At 37.5% G+C, this 19,398-nt stretch overlaps 4 protein-coding genes across 6 annotated transcripts; 3 read left to right on the plus strand and 1 right to left on the minus strand.

The window, feature by feature from the left end:
• Positions 1 to 2,649: 2,649 nt before the first annotated feature.
• Positions 2,650 to 5,832, plus strand: LOC116016816 (mitogen-activated protein kinase 3-like). The gene is made up of 6 exons (XM_031257238.1): positions 2,650 to 3,060; positions 3,180 to 3,309; positions 3,568 to 3,705; positions 3,798 to 4,130; positions 4,496 to 4,679; positions 5,252 to 5,832. The coding sequence occupies exons 1-6, from the start codon at positions 2,891 to 2,893 to the stop codon at positions 5,434 to 5,436; spliced, it is 1,140 nt and encodes a 379-aa protein (XP_031113098.1). The 5' UTR covers positions 2,650 to 2,890; the 3' UTR covers positions 5,437 to 5,832.
• A 913-nt stretch (positions 5,833 to 6,745) lies between these two features.
• Positions 6,746 to 9,601, plus strand: LOC116017373 (protein NRT1/ PTR FAMILY 2.6-like). Of its 2 annotated transcripts, none has more exons than XM_031257952.1 (3): positions 6,746 to 7,183; positions 7,458 to 7,675; positions 8,165 to 9,601. In XM_031257952.1, the coding sequence occupies exons 1-3, from the start codon at positions 7,084 to 7,086 to the stop codon at positions 9,527 to 9,529; spliced, it is 1,683 nt and encodes a 560-aa protein (XP_031113812.1). In that variant the 5' UTR covers positions 6,746 to 7,083; the 3' UTR covers positions 9,530 to 9,601. The 2 variants fall into 2 exon arrangements, with proteins under 2 accessions (XP_031113812.1, XP_031113813.1); XM_031257953.1 differs by having other exon boundaries at positions 7,162 to 7,262.
• A 2,908-nt stretch (positions 9,602 to 12,509) lies between these two features.
• LOC116016402 (protein NRT1/ PTR FAMILY 2.7-like) lies at positions 12,510 to 16,020 on the plus strand. Its single transcript, XM_031256648.1, has 4 exons — positions 12,510 to 12,634; positions 13,380 to 13,597; positions 13,848 to 14,380; positions 14,943 to 16,020. Exons 1-4 carry the CDS (start codon positions 12,553 to 12,555, stop codon positions 15,781 to 15,783), a joined length of 1,674 nt encoding a protein of 557 aa, XP_031112508.1. The 5' UTR covers positions 12,510 to 12,552; the 3' UTR covers positions 15,784 to 16,020.
• On the minus strand, positions 14,793 to 18,941 carry LOC116016403 (DDB1- and CUL4-associated factor 8-like). Of its 2 annotated transcripts, XM_031256650.1 has the most exons (6): positions 18,768 to 18,941; positions 17,890 to 18,141; positions 17,427 to 17,570; positions 16,650 to 17,339; positions 16,273 to 16,530; positions 14,793 to 15,710 (listed from the first exon to the last, which is right to left on the minus strand). In XM_031256650.1, exons 1-5 carry the CDS (start codon positions 18,876 to 18,878, stop codon positions 16,291 to 16,293), a joined length of 1,437 nt encoding a protein of 478 aa, XP_031112510.1. In that variant the 5' UTR covers positions 18,879 to 18,941; the 3' UTR covers positions 14,793 to 15,710; positions 16,273 to 16,290. The 2 variants fall into 2 exon arrangements, with proteins under 2 accessions (XP_031112510.1, XP_031112509.1); XM_031256649.1 differs by lacking the exon at positions 14,793 to 15,710 and having other exon boundaries at positions 16,056 to 16,530; positions 18,768 to 18,940.
• Positions 18,942 to 19,398: the final 457 nt, after the last annotated feature.

Raw genomic sequence — 19,398 nt, forward strand, 5'->3', positions numbered from 1 at the left:
AAAAATTAATATTACAAATTATATTTGATAAAATAAATATGCAAAAATTTAAACAATTATTGATTAAGATTAAAAAAAAAAAACTACTAAAATATCTCATTTTATTTACAAATTCAAACAACCAATTTTATCCCAAAATGTTCTGTTGAAAATTGGGTTAGTTAAGCTCCAGATAGGTTCACAAAAACGCAAAAGGAGACGCTTTTAATGCGTACAGCATACTTATTTGGACTTGGAAAACCCCTAGATTATGAACGTCTGGTTATTTTAAATTAATTTCCAATACCATTTTCAAACTTGCTTTGGAAATTAATGGCTTTTCACTTTTGACTCAGCTCACGGGTCAGCCATCATCTTCCCAACCCTTAACTATAAAGAGGAATATTTTTTTTTAATCACCATATTATATTATGATTATAATATATTTATATGCTGATAAACAAATATTTTTAATATATAATCAATAAATATATGTAGGAACGACAACAGAGTGGAGCATGGATGGGCCTCTCCGTCTCCGTGACCCTACATTGCTATCTATCCTCGTGTCAAGGAATAACAAATTTTTTTTATTACAGTTTCACAAAGAATTTTTAGAAATGAGGAGCCCTCGATCGTCATCTTACAAAAAGTTTTCAAATATGAGTAACTCTCGCTCCTAGTGAATTTTATAGTCAAATTAATAGTTTAGTATATAATAATTAAATAATATATATTTAAAAAAATTAATAAACTTACAGATAATGATGAACGGATAAACCTAGATAATTTTCAAACATTTGTTAGAAAAAAAAAAAAATAGAGTGAAATATTCTATCGCGTTGATCTATTCCAATTTTCAAGGATTGGTTTTCAACTACTCCTTATTTGACACGTCTAGACTTCCCTGACATCAATTTTGCTGGTTCCACAAATTACATTTTATATTTTCATAAAAAATAAAGTGAATATATAATTTTTTTTGAATACTACTAACTTTATTAGAATGCAGTCTATGTTCATAACTACTTTCTCAACCTATTGAAACACAAGAGTTAGTATTGCCTCCACTGATACTCGAACCCACCACCCACCTCCCGTATAAAGGGAAGGGTTTGATGCCACTGGACCACAAAGTCCTTGGCAAGTGAATATATAATATGGTTTAACTGTTTCAAAAAATATAATATGGTATCACAATATGGTAGCATAGTACCATCGAAATTCTTTACGTGAAGCGATTTCACTTTGGATAAATTTTAAATATAATATTTTTTAGTGAAAAATAATTATTTTCTCCTCCCATGTGTCGGAGTTCTACACTTTCAGAATATAATAACATTTTATTAAGATATTAGTACTCCAAAGTCCAAACTCGTTGCCACCATATAAAATAAAAATATTAAAAAAAGCTTTAAAAAACCCCTCGTGTGAGTCGTGTCCTAGCGTGCTGCCGGCTGCTGGCAATTGTGATACTTCACCAACCTAGACTCACCATTCACAAATTAACATCACATAGATTCAACATTTAATTGGTTATACTCTATCACCAATCCAAATAAAATAACTTTATTTTTTGAATATGCTTTTTTTTAAAAATTTTAAATTATAATAATTTTAGCTTCACTTTTCAAAATTGAACTTCTTAAAACTCGAGTTAGCAAATTCTCTCAACATTTTGCGAAAAGCGTTAGGTAAACTTGTTCTTCTATATAGTTCTTTCCTATTATGCACTTGATTTTTAAATGAGAGCATAAATGATATATATGTATTTACATTGATATCGTAATTTCACCACACTAATTAGTTTAAGAGTTAATGATCAAGTGAATATTTGCCACGACTTAATATCACCTCTTACTTTTAAATAAGGAGTTACTGTTATCTAGATTATATAAAAGGTTAAAAAAATGTCAGATTTTTTTTTTCTTTTTTTAAAGACACTTTTTAGTCTTGAAATATAAGAAAATAGCATTGGCCAACTTTTTTTAACACTTAGGGTATTGGTTAACTTGCTTTAAGTTCCAACGTCATAGTAGAAGTTCAAAATCTGCTACGAACAATAGGGGGTTGAGTATAGATTGGGTTTTTTGTGCACAAAACTGTATAGTTTAATGTTGAATTTTTAAAATTAGATTGAATCAATTTAACTCCTATAAGCTGTTCCTTTTTCTTTTTCTTTTTAAACCAAAACAACAAAGTTATTATTAACACTCAAAGAAATTGTGAATACAATGAGGGGGTCCCGTCCCAGATTTGATAACCAGCTTGAGAGCCAGTAGGCTGTGCAAGTGTGTGAGCCACTTGGTTCACTGATAGCCGTATATAAACTAAATGCACATCAGATAGTGTAGTTAATAAACCACGACAATCTTCAAGAATGGTACCTGTGTAAGATATGATAGAAAACTTGGTATGGATGCCTTGTACTGCAGTTAAATAATTCGATTTAAAGCAGTTTCTTAATTATTTACAGAGTGACTTTTTAAATCAATTTTAATTGGAATAAGAGACTAAAGTCATTCGCACATAATTAAAGAATGAAAAATAACAATCACATTGAAAGAATGTGAAAATATTACTCTCTTATAATATAGGACTTGGCCATTTTTGTTTTTATAAGTTTTACATCCGGAGACGAGTGTTGATTGAGATTTGGGATAGGGAGGGGCAAATTTGCAGTCAATCGGCGAACGCTCGGACCGCGTAGTCGTTGGCGCGTTTTCTTTCATACATCTTGCCAGGAAACTCGCTCCACGCCATTAAACAGTCAAGCTCCTACCATGTCCCAAAAGTCCACTCATCTTCAGTCTTTATCATCATCGTCATCTTCTTCTTCTTTATATATACCAACCACTTGCAGAGAGGGAGGGAAACAAAAGGAATTTATAATTCATCAAAGAGCAATTAGATGGCTGATGTCAACATGGGTGCCGGCGGGGAGTTCCCGGAGTTCCCCGCAGTCCCCACTCACGGAGGCCGCTACATACAGTACAACATATTTGGAAACCTCTTCGAGATCACCAGCAAGTATCGCTCTCCGATTATGCCTATCGGTCGCGGCGCCTACGGAATCGTCTGGTATGTATTGAGCTCTACTTGTTCGTCCTATTGTTTCATCGCCGCTTAATCTCTCTTGTAGTATATGACTTTTTTTGGGGGGGAATTTGATGTTTATGGTGTGGTATATGTATTTGAAGCTCGGTTTTGAATGCGGAGACGGAGGAGATGGTTGCGATCAAGAAGATTACCAGTGCTTTCGACAATTACATGGACGCCAAGCGGACTCTCCGTGAAATTAAGCTCCTCCGCCATTTGGATCACGAAAATGTCAGTTTCTAATTTTACACTTTTTCCTTTCTGGATATTTCTGTGTTTGGTAATTTCTTACTTTTTCTACTTAATATATCACAACAATTCTAGATTCCAAATGCTAATTTGCTGTTCTATGAGTAGTTTAAAAGGTGAAAAAAATGATCAAATCAAGTCAGGCATAACAATTAACTAGAATCTCTGCTTGTTATTATCTATGATTGCCCGGAATAAGCATATCTGCGTTGTTGGACTAAAGCAAAGATTGATATACAGGTTACAGTTCTAAGAGATGTGATTCCTCCACCTGTAAGAAGGGAATTCTCTGATGTGTACATTGCCACAGAGCTCATGGACACTGATCTTAACCAAATAATTCGGTCCAATCAAAATTTTTCAGAGGAGCATTGTCAGGTATTAATCCTTTCCCTCTTCTTTTTCTTTGGTGATTGCTGTGCTATGATATGAGCCAGAATTGAGATTTGTTATGTTATTGTGCCCCGCAGTACTTCTTGTATCAGATCCTTCGTGGACTAAAATACATACATTCTGCCAATGTAATTCATCGGGACTTGAAGCCGAGCAACCTGTTGCTAAATGCAAACTGTGATCTTAAAATTTGTGACTTTGGTCTTGCTCGCCCAAACATAGAGAATGAGTTCATGACAGAGTATGTAGTTACCAGATGGTACAGGGCGCCTGAGCTTTTGTTGAACTCTTCTGATTACACTGGTGCCATAGATGTGTGGTCAGTTGGTTGCATCTATATGGAGCTTATGAACAGAAAACCATTGTTTCCTGGAAAAGATCATGTGCATCAGATGCGATTATTAACTGAGGTAAGACTGGATTCCAAAGATAGAAATAGTATCGTAACGTCTCATTCCTTCATGTTTATATGACATTTGTGATTTTCGATTTTTGAATTCATTTAGCATGATAGAGACTTGCAGTTTTCCTATCTTGGAAATGCTTTTATGCCTAGACACTACAGAATATATACCCTTATTGCTTACTTTCTTTTATTGGACCTGTCCAAGCATCATTGATTTTATGAAAGTTCAAGATATTTCTTATTATTATCGGTGTGAGATTCTTTAAAACATCTACCTTTCCACTACATACATGGTTGCACACCTCTTTTAATTGATAAAGTTGATAGCTCTACTAAATGTTCATTGGTATCTGCCTTTTTACTTGTCAGCTTCTTGGCACACCAACTGAATCTGATCTTGGATGTGTTCGTAATGATGATGCGAAGAGGTATATTAGGCAACTTCCACAACATCCACGTCAAGAGTTAGCAAAAGTGTTTCCTCACGTGCATCCTTTAGCCATTGATCTTGTGGACAAAATGTTGACATTTGATCCCTCCAAAAGAATTACAGGTATTTTTAATCTTGGTTTATCTGGTTTAATGTTCATGTCAGAAACTTGAAATTGGATTACAATGGATTCAATGATCCCCTGTGTCACTAGTAAAAAAAAACGGAGTATTAAAGATATTGTGGGAAGATGAATTTAATTAATGCGATAACTTGGTACTTGCTAGGATTCATTGAACATCCTTAATCGATGTATCTTTTATCTTGTATTAACTGAATATGGAGTAAGAAACAATTACTCGATTTGAACAAACTGAAAATTTCCATCAGTTTCAAGTTTCTTAGCTAGTGCCCTTGAGGGCGTTTTATCTGGCTATAGATCAGCATTAATAGTAGATCAAACTGCAGCAGTTCATTAAACTCCGGACGTTATATATTGCAGAGAAGTGACATGTATTGGAACCGATATATTTTTTTTATTGCTATTAGACAAGCTTGTAGAACTAGGATCCTTCAATTTGCTGCACTAAAGTTGTCTACCCTCAAGTGATTAACATTTCTGTGTATGAAAGCTCAAGAACTATCATTGCTCCATTTTTTAAAGCTCACTTTTTTTCCTTTGTTTTCCTGTGCAGTTGAAGAGGCTTTAGCTCATCCTTACCTTGCTAAATTGCACGATGAAGCTGATGAACCAGTCTGCCCGGTCCCGTTCTCCTTTGATTTTGAGCTACAAGCACTGGGAGAAGAGCAAATAAAAGACATGATTTATCAGGAGGCATTGGCAATGAATCCAGAATACGCAAATCCAGGAAACCTATAAATATCCTCCTGAATTTTCATACAATTAGCTATGGATTCATTGCTTTCACAACCCCTTTTTCTTGGACAAGGCCGCTGGATTTTTTGTCTTGTAAGGTCAGTCCCCTATCAACTGTATTCTTAAAGCATAGCAGTCTTCTGTGTTCACAACACAGCTTATAGACATGTATTCTTGCTTCTTTTTTATTATTTTTCCTGTGCAATATTTGTAATATGTTATCAGATGTAAAATCTTCAATTTGTTTTTCTTTCCATGTAATACGAGGTTGTATTTGTGCATTAGATAGCAATGTATGAAACTGAGACAACATTTGTCATAGGTTTTCAAGAATGCCAAGTTTTTCACATTGTATAATGGTTATATGTTAATCTATTCATATTGTACTTATTTGGAAAATTAGTATTTCTATGGATAGAGCAAGGTAGCTCTATGATCCTATTCACCCTCAATCTACGATATTAATTGAGCTGCCCATGCGGGCGGCTTATGATCCTATTGTTATTAGAAAAATATACCCTATTAATTTTATGGCTATCCCACATTCCCACGTAGTTGAAATTTGAAAAGTATAATTAACTGTTACCTAACTTTCAATCCTGTGCAAAGTGCTATAACTTGGACAATGAAGAATTTGAGGGTAGTCTCAGCAACGCAATATCTTCAAACATTGTGACTCATATAAAGTTAAAGTTGATAGGTTGACATTGCAATTACATTAGCAACACTTTTATTTCATGTTAAGTGCAGAGCCTAATTCTATAATACTCTGTATAGTATTATGCAGTTTATTATATGAGAAAGGATATTGTCTCATATTAGGTAGCTTACCAAATGTAAAAATGAAACATTAATTTTGAATTTTGGTAGGGGTTGTTTTTATATAATGGCTAGTTCAGTTTACTCTTTTGTGAAATGGAACAATGGCTTCAAGTGGATATAACTGTCACATGGAGAGTGAACCATACCACTATAAATATTGTGTCTCATACTCTCATTGTGACCCTAACTTTCTGATCAATTTATGCCTAATGTTTGGACCAAAACCAATTTAAATGGACCAATAAACAGTTACCAAGCAATGGGCCAGTTTCACAGATCTTAACATGCAATGCACTTGGGTTCTTGGCATTACCCAAATAGCTACACACAAATATTTACTACACAACATTTCATTTGTTATAATTATTATTTTTTTCTAATTGACTACTAATTAATAATCTACATACTAATCTTAATCTGAATTACATATTGTTATTATTATTGTCGTCGTGTTAAGTCAAAGTAATATTAATGTGTATACAGCAGGGTCCACTTGTAACGAGAAACTAACGTCAAAAGAGAAAACATGAAGAAGATTGCATTTCATGTCTGAGAAAAGGAAAATAAAATAGCCATCCACATATTAATTATTAATATCAGTGTCCTATAAGTACATACAAAAAAAAGAGAATTAGCAGACAGCGCAGCAATTGCAGCGACGACGGGATAGGATCGGAAGCGGTATCACCCTTCCCATTCCCATTCCCTTTACCATTCCAACGGCATGAAGATCGGAGGGCTTCACCCTTCAATCCCATTCCTATCCAATCCCCATTAATTCCTGTCTGCCTGCCTGCCTGCCTGAATATCATTCATTAAAGATTCAAGATGAGCGATAAAGCCGAGTCGTGTGACGACAGGGAAGTCGCCCTGTCCCCCACTCATGAAAACCGCAAAGGCGGATGGATCACCTTTCCCTTCATGTTAGGTACGTATGATGTTTTTTTGGATGACCAGGAAATACACAGTTACTTACTGTACCTAGATTGCCCACAGTTGAACAGAAGGTAAATCAACTTAAATTGTTGAAGGCTAATAGGTTGTTCTCACCGTAGTGAGATGTTATGGTTACTAAGCCAATAATGTAACGTATCAATTTGACTGAGGCTGTCATGATAATTTGTTATTTGATGCATGCATGCATGCATTATTTATTATTTAATGGAATTAATGGTATTGGTATGATTGAAATGTGCATGCAGTAACCACAGGAGGCCTGATGTTAGGAGGCGCAGGGTGGATGAGCAACCTGGTGGTGTACTTAATCAACACATACCACGTCCAGAAAATCGATGCGGTTCAAATCTCAACTCTCATCCATGCCTTTTTCAACCTGTTTCCTCTCTTTGCTGCAATCATCGCTGACTCTTTCTTGAGCTGTTTTACTGTCATCTGGATCTTTGGTTTTACCTCTTTACTGGTATGTACTCTATCTCCTTCCCTTAACGTTTACCTACTATACTTTTGGGTGTCAAGGAAAACCCACAGATACACGAGATAATAAGCTAGTTCAAATCAAAAAGGCTAATTTTAACTATTATTGACATGTAACAATCCTCTAGCCATAGGGTCAAAGGCTTACAGCCTGTCTTTACCCAACAATTCTCCCAACAAGCTAGCTGGAATTCAATCCATGACTTAGATTCAAGCCTCCACCCAACAATTCCCGAGTCACCCCTCTTGAGCATAATATATATATATATATATATATATATATATATATATATATATACACACGTGCAATCTAACTATAAGATTAAATTAAGTTTTTAATTGAGATGGAAGTATGGAACACATGTTTCAATTATTCCCGAGTCACCCCTTCCCCTTCGCCCAACAAACAGGGCACACTTTAATATATGAAGTCATGATCTCAGACTTGGATTGATATATAGATATATATATGCAGGGCACAGTGGTTTTAACCGCATCTACCATAATAAGTTCGTTGAAACCTCCAGAATGCCCTGAAGGTACCCAGTCAAGCTCATGCACCCCAACAAAGCTCCAATTCGCAGCACTATACGCAGCCCTAACCCTAGCAACCGTAGGGCTAGGCGGCATCCGCTCATCGATCTCCACCATGGGAGCCAACCAATTCCGCAAGCAGAAACACCAGGGCATTTTCTTCAACTGGTACTTCATTACCTCGTACATGGCGCACGTGATCGCCCAGACAGTTCTCGTCTACGTCGAGGATAACGTCAGCTTCAAATGCGGCTTCATTATCTGCGTCGTCGCCAATTCCATTGGCCTCATCGCTTTCTTGTCCGGCACCCGCTTCTACTCTTTTGCCAACCCAAAGGGGAGCCCTTTCACCACCTTAGCCCGCGTTCTTGTCGCCAGCGTTCATAAACGAAACCTCGAACTCCCCGAAGAAACTAATGTCGATCGGTTTTTCATCGGAGATGATGAAAAACATCCATATCATGGTCCTCCTTCCACGGCGTTCAAGTTCTTGAACCGCGCGGCCGTGAAATCAGACGGAGACGTTAATTCGAACGGATTGGTAGAAAAGCCATGGAGGATTTGTACGGTTCAACAAGTGGAAGATTTGAAATCATTGCTTAAAATGATTCCGGTTTGGACGACCGGGATTATCTTGTTAGTTCCAATCGGAGCGTTACTTAGTTTCACGGTGGTCCAGGCTATGACCATGGACCGTCACATAGGGAAAAAATTCCAAATCCCGCCCGGTTCCATGAACGTCGTCGTTTTATTCTCCTGCACAATCGCCATCGCCTTGGTTGACCGATTATTATATCCCGCGTGGAAAAAAACCGCCGGGAAACCCCTAACCCCGCTGCAAAAAATCGGCGTCGGCCACGTGGTCACCGTGCTGGGAATGGCGGCGTCGGCGTTGGTTGAGTACAAGAGACGAAACGCCGCGAACTCGGCGGTGGGGCCCATCTCGGTACTGTGGCTAATCCCGCCGCTGTTATTCATGGGCGTGGCAGAGGCGTTCCATTATCCGGTGACGGCTCAGTTTTACTACCAAGAATTTCCGGCGAACCTGAAGAACATGGCCACCGCGTTGAGCGCGGTGCTGATCGCCATTGCGCTCTACGTGGCGTCGCTCATAATTGAGCTTATTCGGCACGTGACGGCGTGGTTGCCCAATAATGACATCAACAAAGGGAGGTTGGATTATGTTTTTTGGGTTTTGTTTGGCTTAGGATTACTCAATTATGGTTATTTTTTGGCTTGTGCCTCCGCTTATAAGTATCAAAATTGTGGGAAGCCGCCCAAAAATGATGACAAATTACACCACTAGACTAGACTGATATAATTAAGGTGTATTCCCATTCGGGTTTTTGCTTTATACATTTTTTTTTAAAAAAAAGAAGATGATGTGTGTGTGATGGGTTCAAGTGTCATGCTTTGCTTTATCCATTCTATTATCATTTTTAAAATCCAAATATAATATGCTCCGTAATAGGTGTAAAATTAAAGTTGCAAATTGTTAAAAGTTAGATTATGCTCTAGCCTCTAGCTAGTTACAATGAGTACGCATATATTAGAAAATTTCAAAGGTTTCTAAGAGCATCATTAAGAGGGATTTGTTGAGAGTTTATTTTTATTTTTGGCTTAGATAGAAGAGAGATGTGAGATGAGAAAGAAAATGAAAAAATATAAAACAAATAATGAATTATTTTTTTTGTGAAAGTTAGAGACGTCAAAATGGTCTCGAAGGGTGGGACAGGCCAGAGCCCGTCTATTGCGGGCTTGGAAGGTGATCGGCCAATCCTGCCATGCCAAAGTCTCCCGGCATGGAAGCTCGTCAATTTTTATTTTTAGTGACATGCTCGAGAATTTTGGTCATATCTCCCTCATACGGAGTCTAAATAAAATGATTCAAGTATCAAAGGAAAGATAAGGAAATCCTCTACAACTTTAATATTGAACACTTTGAAAGATTCTGGATGCATTGATACCAGAAAATCAGAACATTTGGACACGCACTGTGGAATTTGTCTTGCGGACAACAGGTTGATAGTGTGTTGATCATATCTCCGTATGAAGTCCAGTCAAGGTGATTCAAGTGGCTATGGAAAGCTAAGAGAGTACCCTACAATTTTATGTTCAATTTTTTTTCATATTCAGAGTGTCTTGGCCCCGCCCTGCCTGGACCCGTGACCCTAGTGGGTCGGGCTAAAAAGCCCACCTTTTGGAGGGTTGAACATTCGATGAACCCGACCCTACCTATGGTGGGTAGACCCAGCGAGAAAACCCCATTTTGACGGCTTTAGTGGGACCCAAGCAGTATTTTATTTTATTTTGCATTGCTTTTCCTATTTTCTTTGTTCTTTGCTTTTTCTCCCCCTTTTCCCCAACCCATTTATTCTAGTTGGCATCTCAAAAAGTGTGAAAAACTTCGATTGATCGAGATGCTCTAAATTAGAAAGTTAGTAACGGGTTAGTCCTAAAAATTAGAAAATTTACACAATAATTTAATTTAGACATACGTATGCTTTCTTATATAATTGTAAATATAAAATTATGTGGCAACCTTAACCAAGCTGATCAACTTGTTAGCTTGGTAACCTCAAAGTTAAAAAGTTGGACTCCCAATTGAAACGGCCTACTAACCTTCTTGATTTGATCTGGTTAGAGAACTCAACTCTTAGTCCATATTTCTACCGCCATGGCATCTCAAATTTGTTGTAATGTTGAAAAAAATGTACAAAAATAGTTTGTATATTATATACAACATTTTGTTATTAATGATGTTCATTAATGTTTAATTTGTCACGATCATGTTTAGAGTTTTAATTGTATAATATTATGTCGCTACCTAAATAATGTATTTATGTGTGCTTTTATTTTCCCATATAATAATTATTAAAGTTTATATATATTATCATTTAAAAATTAGAACACATTAATATATATATACACACACACACACTGTACTCCACTTAAGTGCATTTTTACAAATATTAAATACATGGTTAATTATCTGTGAATATACTATTAAACTCTCCAAGTATATATACTTACTAAATTTATAATAATAATTACAAAAAAATTTCCCTATTTATGTTCAGTTAAATGCAAGATCACAAGTGCATGCTACATACAGAAGCTGAGTAGTGTGGAGTGCAATAATGCATTGTTGAACACTCTCACTTGTAATCATTTCAAATTAAAGCTGATCAGTCTATTTCACGCATATATACAGGACATTCAATGGGTGTATAGTAGCATGCATTAATTCATAAAGAAAATGTATCATTTACATAAACGTGCCACATTTCAGATTCCCAGCAATGAAGAGCTACTGAGCTAGCATGCATTAACGCACCATAGAATATAATTGCAAAATCCACATTACCACATGGAGAAAATCTAAGATGTCATTTGATAAACTTATCAATTTGCTGTGCATGGACACAAATACACAACTAGATGTCTCTTCTACATCATCTCATATAATTCAAATAACATATTAATCAAGTTAAATTCACACCACAAATTATTTTTCTTTTTGATAAAAATCTCGTCTTGTGACCTTAACTGGGAAAAAATCATAAATAATTTATCAATATCTTATCAGTTCAAACCTAAAAAATTATCAGCGAACCAGATTCGATTTGTCCCAAATTTTATTTTAAATAAGAGTGAATTCCATTTTTGGTCCTACTGTTATAGGAGTATTGTCAATTTTAGTCCACCTCATTAATTTTTATCACATTAAGATCACTGTTATTTAACGTTTGTCACTTTTAGTCCCTATAACAGTAGCACCAATTGTGGCTAGTGGCCTACTATACCCCGACATGGTGATACTGTTGGGAAACTTATGTTTGACGACACCCCAACAACTACAACAAGTTTTGCTTTTCCTCAAAGAACATTACTATGTAGTACGGAGTATTATATTTATATGTGTTATGGGTGTATAATTCGCAAGCTTTCAGAGGTGGCATGCATCTTATGCTCTTATTAAATATAATTTGTCAGACATTATTAAACATATAATATATAAATTTCTAATTAAAAAAAATAATCAGGTTGGGAGAATATGATTTCAGTGGCTATATATGACCAAACGCCCTCCATTGTTGGTGGGCATCTGTCAATCATTACCAACTTTGTCAGCCCATTAAGTCTTTGGCAACACTTCACTCAACTGTCTCAAACACGCCCGCACCCTCTCTTAATTACATTTTTTTTTATTCTCATTGAATTGTCTTGTATATAAGTAACATCATCATCAGTAGTTCTTTCAATTCATAGCAATTTTTGTTTTGTTTCAGTCGTCTTCAGTGGGTAGGTGTGTCGTCTGAAATATATATGGAAGTTTCGCAGGTACAACAACCGTCGTCGAATGGCCGCCGGCGACGAGGTGGCTGGATTACTTTCCCCTTCATAATCGGTCACTCCCTTCTCCCTCTGTTTCCATATTTGATTATTTTCCATGCATATACACACACATAACACATTGTATTGTTAGATATATGTATATATAGTGCACTGAATGTACGTATGGATTTATATCCATGTAGCTACATTTATTTTATATATATATATATATATATATATATATATTAGTAAAGAGGGAAATTATAACGCCAGCATTATGGTGTGCATTGCGCCTTTTCATTATAGTCAAAAAAAGATCATAAACCAGCCTAGATCAGAAATCAAAAGGTTGAATACTAGAATCAAACTTGTAATGTTGTAATACAAGTAGTACTGTCAAAGCAAACCAACCACGCTCACAGTGGACCCGGACGGACTTTTGCAGGACAGTCCGTTAGGCTCGCGGGCTAGGTTCATGTAACCCTAACCTGCACCACACAGGCCCCACGAACTTGTTTGTGTACTATGTACATGTGAATATATATAAATATTAAATAGGGTTTAGCCCATTGGCTGACATGCAGCCCCCGTATGCTCCGCGGGCTGCTTTCCAAGTTATTTTTTTTTAGCTCTAATCCGCTTCACCGCATGCTGAGTGCGGGCCAGCTGCGGGCTTAGACCTACTTTGATACTACTAGTATCAAGTTAACAATTTAACTAGATTATCCCTACAACATTTATTATATTTTTGATATGAATTTTTGCATGCATGTAGTAATTAAATATTAATGATTTGTGTGGTGGATTTGATGTGACAGCCATGACGGTAGGGATGAATCTGGCGGGCGCCGGGTGGTCGAGCAACTTAATTGTGTATCTTATCAAGGAGTTCAACGTGAAGAGCATTGACGCCGCTCAGATTGCCAATGTCGTCAGTGGAACTTTTAATTTAGTCCCAGTCTTCGCAGCCATTATCGCCGACTCTTTCTTAGATTGCTTCTCCGTCGTCTGGATTTCCTCTGTAATCTCTCTGCTGGTATACAACAATATTTTTCTCTTCATCAATTCCTCATCTCAACATCCTCAAAATTAAAATATATGTTTCATCTCAACTAAAAGCTTAAGCTGATAAGTTATTACAGGTCTGTGGGTGGATTACCTCTTTTTTTATTGGGACACATAAATTCAAACCCATGACCTTAGTCCTGATGCCAAATTGAGCATGAGCTTCATCTCAACTAAAAATTTAAGCTGATAATTATATATGTATGCTACTGGGTTTGCAGGGCATAATCCTGTTAGCAGTAACAGCATCTATTCCATCTCTGAAGCCACAGCCATGCGTAAACGGCGTTTGCAAAGCGCCGACAAGAGCACAATTTGGAGTGCTGTATGCCGGCATATGTTTGGCGACCACGGGACAAGGTGGGAGGGCTGTGATTGCAACAATGGGGGCCAACCAGTTTCCCGACAAGCCCAAGAACCAAACCATTTTCTTCAACTGGTTTTTCTTCACCATGTACGTGGCCGTGTTGATAGCCTCCACGGTGGTGGTGTATGTGGAAGACAATGTTAGCTGGGAATGTGGGTTTTACGTATGCGCGGGTGCCAACGTTGTTGGTTTAGTGGCTTTCTTGGTCGGGACTCCGTTCTACCGCCGTCCGAAACCGGAGGGCAGCCCGTGTACTGTGCTTGCTCGGGTTGTGGTTGCGGCGATTAGAAAAAGGAAGCTCCAAATCTCACCGGCTGAGAATAACTTTTACTATGGGAAAGACATTTTGGCTAAATTCACCACTCCTCCACCATCAACAAGCTTTGGGTAACTAATTCCAACTATTATTGCACTATTTCTAAATTACTCTCATTTTCATTTTTTTCAAAAGTGAAGAACTTGGGGCATCCACGATAGTATTGACCTTTTTGTGGACCTTTTTGTGGTTTTTGAGTTGTCAATTAAGAGAGAAAGGGAAGGAAAACAGAAAGGGATGCGGTGGGTGGAGGCACCCACTTTCCTTTCCTTTTTCTCTCTCCTGACAGTTCCCACAAAAAATCATTCTTGCAAGAGAACCCAAACTCTTTTCTTTCCTCTATATAAGATGTTCTCCTAAAAAATTGTAAAAAAAACTTACTGCTGTAGATGCTCTTTGCATCAATTTGACTTACCGGGAGCTACTACCAAACTACTGTCATTTTGTATTATTAGATTTGAAGTGTCATTTCAACGATTTGAATTTGAAACTTTATAATTATAAAGTAAACTATTCAACTAATCTGTTTGGAGTTGCGTATATACAACTTGTGTATAGGCAAAATAAGCTAAAGTTAGATGCATGTAATACAATTGAATTAAATAATTCATTATATTTTGGCGCGTTGTGAAGGTGCTTGAATCGAGCAGCAATGAGAGGCAATGGAGATGTAGCAGCAGATGGGTCAAACAAGAAGCCATGGAGATTATGCAGTGTAAGAGAAGTAGAGGATTTCAAAACCATTATAAGAATCTTCCCGCTATGGTCAACCGCCATATTCTTAGCTACCCCAATTGCAATGAACATAAGCTTGTCAGTCCTCCAAGCTTTAACAGTGGACCGCCACCTAGGCCGCCATTTCCAGATCCCTGCAGGTTCAATCTTTGTCTTTGTTTTCCTCTCCACCTCACTCTCTCTCATCCTCTTTGACCGGATACTGTCGCCGGCGTGGAAGAGATTGGCCAGAAAAACTCCCACGCCGCTCCAACGAGTGGGTATTGGCCACGTTTTCAACATCGCGGCCATGGTTGTCTCCGCCATGGTGGAGTCCAAGAGGCGAAATGTAGCAGCAAAATCAGATGCACTCATAGCCCCCATTTCAGTGCTGTGGCTTCTGCCGCAACTTGCCCTAGTCGGAATCGGAGAAGCCATGCATTTTCCGGGGCAACTGGAGCTGTATTACCAAGAATTTCCGGCGTCCTTGAAGAACGTGTCGACCTCGCTGGCGTGGGTGATCATTGCAATTGCCTTTTATTTGAGCACTGCCTTGATTGATCTTCTGAGAAGGGTCACCGGATGGTTGCCGGATAACATAAATCACGGGAGGCTAGAAAACGTTTACTGGTTGGTGACTGTGGTTGGAGTACTCAACTTCGCTTACTTCCTAATATGTTCTTGGTTCTACAAATACCAAAATGTAAAGGAAGTTGGCCATGGTGAATCCAATTCTTTAGACATACAATCTTCCCTATAGAGATGGCAAATGTCTCCGAACCTAAGGGCCCGAGATGAGAAACGCCTTTCTAAGTGTGGGAACAGGGTCTGGACAAAGAATATGCCCGACATATTCCCCAACCCGGTGCCATCCCTAGTTCACCGGAATATTTTCTGGTTGTGTTATGTCCTAGGAACAGCAAAAATTGCTGCAGTACTATATGTTTGTGTGGTTCATTTTATGAGTACGAAAACCAAAATGATTATTCCAAGTAAATGATGAAACATACCTAAAATGTGAACTCCATTATGTACAGATTGAAAACCTTGTCATAGCAAATTAACTGTAAACTTGTCATAACATAAGTACATAACTGTCAACTGTAAGCTCCTGGGAGGTAATGTACATAGGATGTAAGATAGATGTCTCTGTAAATGCATGTGTACCGCGCATGAAATGATTCAGAGACATTCTAAATGCATCATACTAAGAGCAAAACTCATAGAAGCTTAGATAACTTTGACTTACGGGATATATTACACAGCTCTAGCTAATGTTGCATTCTCGTGGATTTCCCCCTCCATCCTCGGAATCAACATCTGAAAATCCTAAAACGTAAGCCTCCCTTTCATCTTCTTCATCACTGTCAATGTCATCCCCACCGCGTCTTCTCTCAATGTAAGCCAATGCTTGCCTCCGATGCAAGCGCAAAACATGCATGACCACGTCAGGGGTGAGTGCAACCCGCGAATGGTCCTCCCTTTCTTGTTTATTTGCCTCCATTATCTGATCAAATGCAAAGTGTAGAACATGTACAATCGCAAAATAACACAATAAGCACTCTTATTATGTTGTTCTCACAGATGAAATGATTAATGATTAAATAATAACGCAAAAGCACGAACCTTTGTGGCATTACGAGGCAAAGGATTGATGTCCTTTGATGAGGGAGTCCAAAGCTTAATATTCTTTTCTATTCCACAGGTAGCAAAAACAGGGATATAGGGGTGGGGCTTGAGCTGATTCACTATGTGCCTATCGCCTACCATCATACGAACAAGTTTAGCGCCCTTCTTCTTCCAGACAAATATATTACCACAATCAGATCCACTTAAAACATATTCGTCATTTGGACCAAAGAAACTCACTCCTTTGACTGTTCGTGAGTTTCTGTGCCCTGTATAAACTTGTGGATCTTCCAGTTTCTCTGCATCTTCATTCGGCACAGACGAAGGACCAGGAGCCAAGCCCATGTTCTTCTGAAACAAATATACTAATTCATCATTGTACGAGACCAGAAGTTCACTTGTACAAGAGTAAGCCAATGCTGTGATGTGAACATCTTGTTTGTCATTAAGATGACGGGGGCAAAATGTATTGATAGGCATATCTGAATTATTTGATGCATCCAGCTGGCACTTTCTAATGTCATACACGCGTGCATATTCATCGGAACCTCCTATAGCAAAAAAATTAGGATTTCTAGGGTCAATAACGATAGCATTTAACCTTATGCTGTTTGAAGACTGCTTGCTGTTTGTCCTTAATGATGAGCAACTGAAAAGATTTGTAGCAGAATTGCTCCGCAGATCATACTGCAGAATGCACAAGCTATGATATGATTATTCTAAAATAGAGAACGATCACAAGTAAAACAGCATTGAAGCAAACTAGTGACCTACGTGTTGAACAAAACCATCTTCACCACAGCTGTAAAATATGTAGGGGCTCCCCGGTTCCACAGCAATCTTGTGTACACGACCCTGATGCTTTCCTATCCTTTTTGTGTCTACCCTACCATTCTGCAGCACTTGGCCAAGCCTGACCTGCAATAACAGAAGGACACAAGGCCCAGGAAATCATAGAATCTTTTTATTTTATTGACCAATCTTAAAAAGACATAATTGACAACATAGCAAACAACTCCAGAAGGTTTAAATTCATTCAGATAGAGATGGCATACTATACTTTAGACATGATGCTCGATCGAAACTTATAGAAGTAGAATTAGGTAAATGGACTAAAGGAGCAATGGGGCATGTGAAAGGTGTAGTTGCAATAGCAGCTTGAACTACATTTTCCTGTCTCTTCATCATTTTAGTACAATTTCATTTAAAGGCATGATATAAGAGCCAAAAGTTTCACCTGGCCATCAGCAGATGAAGTTACGATTTTGCCATCATCGGTCAATGGCATGAATTTGGCTTGGAATATGTTATCCGAGTGGCCTGATGCATACGACATTTTTGATGTCTTTGTTGCCCATTCCCACAAAATTATTTGTTTGTCATCAGAACCAGACACTAGAATGTCGCCAGTGGAGTTGAAGTCAATTGTGTTAACACATCCCAGATGACCATTTAATTTCCCATACAAATCAAGCCGCTTCACCAGATGCTGCATCAAACATGAAACATATATAGTTTTACCAGCAGATTTATATGATTTTCTACCCTGCAATGTAAGGCCCCTAACATCTCACCAAAGATAGAAATTGGAACTCCTTTTTCTAAAATTTGTGCACTAAACACACACATATAATTTCATTACAATAAGCAGTAGAATCTCAGCAGTAAGGAATTCAGCACATAGTTTTCCCAAAGTTTAGAAGCCACAGAAATTTTTTCAAACTTTTCCCATTAGCAAATCCAACATAACTGATTGTACAGTAACACAATATTCATCACATGAAAGGACAAGAAATATTAGGGTTATTTTCTACCAGCAATATGCAGAAGACATGGATTTTACTGAAATTATCACTAATTTCTCTGTAGCTACACCAAAAATTGATCCTCATACTAATCTATGATCACGCACACCGATAATGAGATCTTGAAAGCCGTATCTCCTTATCACTTTATCAGCCATGCCTTCACCTAATCAACTAGTCGCAAGCCAGAAGAATAGCGATTCTAGAGCAAACCCTACCCAATTCATCAAAATCCTAACTGTTTCCAAACGCAAATGAAGAATCTATAGTTCTGTGCCCGATAACACACAGAAATAAAAGACAAGTATACCTCGGAAGCAGAGACTCGGCGAGAGAAGTTTCTGGGGGCTGAGAGGCCGGCCTCTCTCTTACAGAATTGTATAAAAATATCATCTCTCGACGGCCTATACAGCTTATCCATCTTGAGTGTGAGTTAGATTCAAGTAATTTAGCTATATGCTTGAAGAGAGGGAGACTGGATGCAGGGCGGTTATATAAAAGACGCGTAGCTTGTATGCAGACTAAAGTACAAATTATTTTATATTTATCACAGAAAATGATGTATACGTAAAAGAAATTATATATCGCACCGCTTAGCTAAGTTATTAAATTATTAATTTTATAATATAAAAATATAAATTACTCTAATTCAACAAAGAGGTTATAAATTTGACTCCTAATTTAATTTAGCAAAGTTTTATTTTAACCAAATTTAATAAAGTTAGTTAGACGGTTAACTTGCTAAATACAAGTTAATCTATTAATTTGGTAACCACAATCATAAGATAAGGTTGTGAATGGAGTCGAGTTGCCTTAAAAAAAATCACTAATTAACATGAGAATTATACTGGTACGGACTTAACGCAATGCTTTGGTATTTGAGAGAAAGAGATGAATTGTGCTGCTTTTAGAATTTAGATCTTTCAAAGAGTTGATGTAAA

Source organism: Ipomoea triloba, chromosome 4 (genome assembly GCF_003576645.1).
Source record: "Ipomoea triloba cultivar NCNSP0323 chromosome 4, ASM357664v1".
Lineage (NCBI taxonomy): Eukaryota > Viridiplantae > Streptophyta > Magnoliopsida > Solanales > Convolvulaceae > Ipomoea > Ipomoea triloba.

Coding starts and splice junctions, on each gene's coding strand:
- LOC116016816 (XM_031257238.1), top strand. CDS start 2,891: ATGGCTGATGTCAACATGGGTGCCGGCGGGGAGTTCCCGGAGTTCCCC. Junction 3,061..3,179: donor GGCGCCTACGGAATCGTCTG/GTATGTATTGAG, acceptor ATGTATTTGAAG/CTCGGTTTTGAATGCGGAGA. Junction 3,706..3,797: donor TTTCAGAGGAGCATTGTCAG/GTATTAATCCTT, acceptor TGTGCCCCGCAG/TACTTCTTGTATCAGATCCT.
- LOC116017373 (XM_031257952.1), top strand. CDS start 7,084: ATGAGCGATAAAGCCGAGTCGTGTGACGACAGGGAAGTCGCCCTGTCC. Junction 7,184..7,457: donor CACCTTTCCCTTCATGTTAG/GTACGTATGATG, acceptor ATGTGCATGCAG/TAACCACAGGAGGCCTGATG. Junction 7,676..8,164: donor TTGGTTTTACCTCTTTACTG/GTATGTACTCTA, acceptor ATATATATGCAG/GGCACAGTGGTTTTAACCGC.
- LOC116016402 (XM_031256648.1), top strand. CDS start 12,553: ATGGAAGTTTCGCAGGTACAACAACCGTCGTCGAATGGCCGCCGGCGA. Junction 13,598..13,847: donor CCTCTGTAATCTCTCTGCTG/GTATACAACAAT, acceptor CTGGGTTTGCAG/GGCATAATCCTGTTAGCAGT. Junction 14,381..14,942: donor CCACCATCAACAAGCTTTGG/GTAACTAATTCC, acceptor CGCGTTGTGAAG/GTGCTTGAATCGAGCAGCAA.
- LOC116016403 (XM_031256650.1), bottom strand. CDS start 18,878: ATGGATAAGCTGTATAGGCCGTCGAGAGATGATATTTTTATACAATTC. Junction 17,340..17,426: donor AAGATGGTTTTGTTCAACAC/GTAGGTCACTAG, acceptor TGCATTCTGCAG/TATGATCTGCGGAGCAATTC. Junction 16,531..16,649: donor TGCCTCGTAATGCCACAAAG/GTTCGTGCTTTT, acceptor GCATTTGATCAG/ATAATGGAGGCAAATAAACA.